This window comes from Anas platyrhynchos, chromosome 4 (assembly GCF_047663525.1).
Source record: "Anas platyrhynchos isolate ZD024472 breed Pekin duck chromosome 4, IASCAAS_PekinDuck_T2T, whole genome shotgun sequence".
In the NCBI taxonomy this organism is placed as follows: domain Eukaryota; kingdom Metazoa; phylum Chordata; class Aves; order Anseriformes; family Anatidae; genus Anas; species Anas platyrhynchos.
In genome coordinates this window covers 64211964-64217963 of record NC_092590.1, presented here as the reverse complement: position 1 = coordinate 64217963, position 6000 = coordinate 64211964, and the positions used below count along the sequence as shown (strand labels likewise).

Here is a 6000-nt window from a genome sequence, read left to right as displayed (position 1 = left end):
TATTGGAGGGCAGCTATTGGGTCGCCCTAAAAGCCTTCTATTCCCCATGCTAAACCAGCCCCATTCCCTCAGCCTCTCCTCACAGGAGTGTGCTTCAGCCCTAACCATCACGGTGGATCTCCGTTAGACTCACTCCAGTTTATCAATGTCTCTCTTCAATCTTAATTGTATGTGCTAAATACACATTCTTTTACATACAAATTTTCTGAATGCATCTTGCTTTGCTTTTCTGGAGGCTTACCTTGTTCAACAGGGAGTATTCATGAAGCTTCTGTAGAAGCCTAAATGAGAGGATCCTGAGGCAGGTGCACCACATGGCCTCACATTGCATTAGCAGCTGCAGAAGTAGGCCTGGATTTCAAGGGTCTTCCTGGCTGCAGGAATCCAGACAAACATTTTAGTGTGATGTCCTCTCTCAAGGAATTAAAGACGAATTGCACCTCCAGTTGAGCAATTTCCTTTGGTACTTACATATACAGGGAGTAACAGGTTAAACCTACAATGAATGAAACAGCAGGTTTCATTCATTCACAAGGTAAGAGAAAATTGCCCTGAACTCACCACAAATGCTTCTCAATTCATTCTTTCATTAATGAATAGCACTTTCATACCAAAATGGTAAACTAAAATGTCATGACTGTACATTTATAGTGTTAAACACAGTTAAGTGGCTATGTAGCCAACACAATCACAGAGCTGTTAGACTAAGGAGGGGTATTTCAGTTAACATCCCATTTTTGTATCTACTGAAAGTACTATAATTATAGTTAACTGGCTTGCTGAGGGTGCATAGCATTGCCCAATTAAATGTAATCCAAACCACACATCACCTTGTTAGCAAAATCTTCATGCTTCACTATGTATTTTTGATCCTGGATGATTTACAGAAAGCATCTGATGAGAGGTGCCTTTGTTGCACAGATCTTTGATTTCTAGTTCCTACAGTTTCAACAGTAAAGCTTCAAGAAGACATTCCAGACAATACAATGCCAAGCATGGATCCCCATGCAGCCAAGCTCTGCTCTACTGAAATGAGATATGAGTTCCCAAGGAAATTGTGCACTAGCATGTATACGTGACTTTCATCCTCTACTAAACAGAATCAATGATGGCCATGTTTTTTAGACTGTTTCATCAGGAGTTATATAAAGTGTCAGATAACTCTGCTCTGTTGCCTTCTGTGTTCAATGCATATAGATAGAAGAGGGCACAGGGGGAGAGTTTTCTTTCAATGAACTGCTGAAACCTTATCTTCTCTCCTGCTGTCAGGATGGTGGCACTGGTTCCCTTTCCCTTAGATGCCTCTCAGTGAAAGACATCATCTCATCTTTGAGGTCATTTATTGTTGTAACGGACACTATTGCAAAACTTTCAGTCTGCTGGGTGGGCTTTGTATCATAAAAACAAATTTTAAGATATTTAAAAGCAACATCTTAAGAAAACCCCCACTCTCCACTTAAGACTTCCAAATAGTTCCCAAGTATCAATCACTTTGAAGCACTGTAACAGTTTGCAAATTAAACAATTAATTTCTATGACAGAAATAATGAATAGATGTACTGCTACATTTTTTCCTCACAATACAAGAGCCTATGAAGGATAATTGAAAATACAAAATGAAGATTAACCATATTAGATTTATGGGTGACAGAAATATACACTTGAGCTTGCATTTTACCAGAATTCAGGCTGTATTTCTGCCTTGCATGTACAACCTCCTGCACTAGTCCTGCACTATTTTACTGAGTAGCAAAAAATTATTACTTGCTTTTCCTTTCCATATAATATTTTAAGAGTCTTGGGGACAGAAATGTTATTTATGTACTTGGTACAAGGCAAAAAGTTCAGTGATTGGGTAGGCAAGCTCTGGAATTATGGATTTTCAGGCAAGAATTGCAAATCTGTGAGTGAAGCTGGATAAGTACCTAAGCATAACTTTGTATTGCATTAATTGTTGAACAGCAATATAGAGTACCCTGTAGTACCAGGTTTTTCTGGTTGTATCCTTGTTGAGAAGCTCGCTTAGGAACAGAAGTTAAAAAATAGTCAGAATATAATGCTTTGTAAATTCAACAATAGGCTATTAGGTCTCACTTTATTGTTTTGATGAGATTTGTGTTGAGTGAGACATAATTTTGTAAGTGCATAGACATGAGTTACCTTTCAGAATACTTACTGAACATAGGTGTTAATATTACTACCAACAGATCCTGACAATACTGAATTCTACAGACACGAGATTAACACCTCTAACCTGCTATGTTTAGAAGTGTACTTTTACCATAGTCTTCTATTTCTTCATTCTTTTTTTTTTTTTTTCCTGCTGGCTGAAACTTATCATTGTAACATAAATGTAATAACATTGAAAATATTAATATTCATGAAAACATGTTAACAGTGGAAAAATGACTCAGATCTGTAATTTCTTACATATTCTACCAACAATCTCTTAAGAAACAGGTATCATCATGACTTTACACAAGTAGCACCATTTATTCAATATTGTAAGAAAGCACAGCAAACGTTTTCAAAATTCTTATTTTTATTGTTTGCCTTAACTGTAGCATCATGTACAGCTTTCACTTCTAACAAAGCCAAGCACACAAAAACCTGCTCAAGATCATCATGAGTGGAACCTTGGTTACATAAATGCAGTACACACGAGTTAGCTTATCATAGTATTTCAAGTACAGGTCACTCCAGTTTCATGCAGCTTTCAGGGATATTAAAAAGCTCAGTTTTGGGGGTAGAAAACAGCTACAACATTTATAGAGATTACTCATTTTTACATCAAATTCTTAAGTCTAAATTCTTAAACTACAGCAGGGACCCTTCTTCAGCAGATTTTTTTTTGCTCTGCAAAACAAAAAGGAAAAAAAAAATTAGTCACTTTGCTGCATTAAGTACAACCAAGATCATTAGCAGACTAAGCACTTAGAGTGGCTCACGCTGCATATATTCCCATTTCTGTCAACAGTTTTCAGGTTTAGATGCCAGCTCCTGGCAGGCTCCCTGAGGTGAAACGTAAGTAGGTATAAAACCAATTACTTCTGTGAGGGCTTTGCCACTTCATATCCTGGCTAAAAACCTGAGACTTACCAGACTAGCCTGTGTGGGATCACCTAGCATGGCTACAGAAACAGATGTGGAAACCAAGACAGTTTGGTTTCATATCTACATATCTATAATATCTATAGATATTATATCTACATGTTGTTTATGAACTACTTTTAAAATGTAAATGGTTAAATATCAACTAGCAGTTTTGATGAACATGGTTTATCCTGTCACAGTCTAAATACAATTCTCTAAATTGCACTTTTTATATGGGTCTAATGTGTTTGTTATTTATCACATTTCGCTGGCTTACATCCAAAAAAAAAAAAGCCCAGGATGGAAGGAAGGACAGAAGGGAGGAACAAGCCCAATTCAAACAGTTAAACCATAGGATTCAGACACACATTCTAACAGGAAAAATACAAGCGATGTTCACTAATTATCAACAGATATAACCACCATCTCAGTATGTACTGAGCACCTCATATGAGGCTGCAAGGGAGTCCTGAACTATTGGATATCAATGGGAGTTTAGGCTCTCCAGACACTCAGAAGTTATAATACAACTGACTTTCCTATTTCAGATTTTAGTTAGTGACCCTAAAGCCTCCTTGTCCATCCCCTTGAGAGATCCCCAGGATTAAAACAAAGATAAACAGAAGTACAATAGGATTACATTTCGGTATGCTCTGCTGTGCTTCAAGACAGAGTTTTACCTGAAGCAAATCCTTAACCTCTAAAGATGCCAATAATGTAGGAGCAGAAACCATGCAGGGATTCCCAGCAATGTTCCCGTGCCAGTTTCATTGCTTCAGTTTCATTTTCAGACCCTTGACCATGTTGGGTTGGTTTTATAAGAGGTAGTATTGCAGGCTTCCCTATTTTCTTAACAGAGCTTTTCCCTGCTCCCCTCACAGAGGCTGAAGTTTTCTGGACTGACTTGTCCTGATTTGCTAGGTCTTCCGGCTCCATACCAGCAGCTATTTGCTTCATGACAGCATCTGCAGGAGCCTTTTGGCACATGGTGGCCTTCAACACTTGTGTGGATTCGCAAGCATGAGGGAGCTTTCTAAGTTCCACGGCAATCTGATTCCAGTAGAGTTTGGGATTGTTTCGGAAAGGACGACAGACTGACGGCTTGCCGGTGTATTCACACCAGTAGGACTTGCCTTGGCTTTTGCATTCGATTCTTAGTTTCATCTCCTCATCCCCACTCATGCTCATGGTGCAGACGTCTTTGGTTTTAGTCCGAAAATTGATTTCTTCACCATTGCTTCTCTTCTTTGGCTTCAGTTTCTGTCCCCATCCTGCCACGCCACAGATCACTACTAGGAAAAGAAGGGCAATGCTCTTCATGGCGAGATCCTTGAGCGAAACGATCCGAGAAAGTGGAAGTCGTAAGTACCTGGCTGCTCACAATTTAAAGGCTCGGTGCACAAAGAAGCCTCTTTCCAGCTAGATGTAGGATGTAAATTTTTTTTTATTTAAATAATAAATCACCCTTCAGTAGGCATGTGCCCATAATTTATAGCCCAAGGGAGTGTCAAATAACCTGTGAACTCCCAAGAAGGTAACAAGACAAATCTTGTAAATGCAGTTAAATACAGAACGATAGTTGTATAACCGAGAAGCACATTCCTGTCCAGGATGAACATGTCATATTTGATTTTTAACAGGTATTTTCCATTCTTCAGCTGTTTTAGAGCTATCTTCATGCCTGAACTTGTAAAGCCATGTTGAAGTAAAAAAGATAAAAGTGCCAAAACTATTTATGCAGATACGTCTGGATGATTATAAACATGTCCTGCTAATAAAAGTTGATTTCTGCAGTGGATTTTCTGTGGATTTGCACAGTAAGGATGCAACTTTAGTACTTCATTTTGTCAGCAGTTGACATACACTGTGGACACAGGGAAGAATCAATTGCACAATCTTTAAGTCGTGAAAAATTTTTAGACTTGCAATATTTAAATACTTGCACTATTTAAAAATATATAGGGAATAAGGATTTAGCAAAATAATTTAGGCATAAACATAAATCAGATGTTTGGAAATTTTATAATTACTGTTAATCCTTGGGTTATTTTCAGCCAACAGAACAAGAACTAGCTTATCACAGCTCTCAGCACCAGGGAATACACCCTAGGAGATGTCAAATTTACTTATTTGTGCTTTAACACATATTTGTGCTTTATCAGGTTTTACTTCCACACTCCCTCCCCTTTATTTATTTATTTTTTTAATATTTCCCTGTTTATAATAAATGAGACATAGGTAGGTCATAAAGCAAATACAAGAGAATATAAATATTTTTGTGCAGTTCTGTACTAGCACTTTCTGCAGTAGCTAAAAGCAGCAGAGCTATGGAAAGTTGTGGTAATTCTCTCGGTGTTCAGTTGGTCACAAGGAACTCCCCTCTTGTGCTGCTGCTGCATGACCCAGGACTTTTCTGGCTCATAAGACCCTGTCTTCTCACCTGACACCCAGCCAGCCAGAAGAATCTTGTTGCCTATCTCACATTTCATTCCAAGGATTTCGAAGTGGTACTGGAAGCACTCAAAGACCTCTTGATAACTGAATGAATAAATGCATTGTTTACACTTTCTTAGCACTGAGAATTCCTGGAAACTAAAGACATTCATCTCTTGTTCTCACTAATAATTGATGGAGTTCAAAATTACTTAAAAAATACTTTATACCAGTTTCAGATCTCTAGTTCTGAAAAGTTCTCAGGTGCAATCATGATGACAAATCAGCCTACAAGGACAAGGAGAAATATTGAAGCTTGGACTCAAGAGCTCTGGTGTACTTAAGTACTGCAGTTAATATGTTAACTGCAAAACGTTTGTCCCATTCCCATCCAACTTTTGTGTCCTGCCTGCCTGCCTATACTTCAGATGAAATAGCTCATGGTCTGTAATATCACTGGAAAACACTTGTCCT

At 38.2% G+C, this 6000-nt stretch overlaps 1 protein-coding gene across 1 annotated transcript; it reads right to left on the bottom strand.

Annotated features, from left to right (window-relative positions):
• Positions 1-3786: 3786 nt before the first annotated feature.
• On the bottom strand, positions 3787-4413 carry FGFBP2 (fibroblast growth factor binding protein 2). Its single transcript, XM_013096999.1, has one exon. The coding sequence runs from the start codon at positions 4411-4413 to the stop codon at positions 3787-3789; it is 627 nt and encodes a 208-aa protein (XP_012952453.1).
• Positions 4414-6000: the final 1587 nt, after the last annotated feature.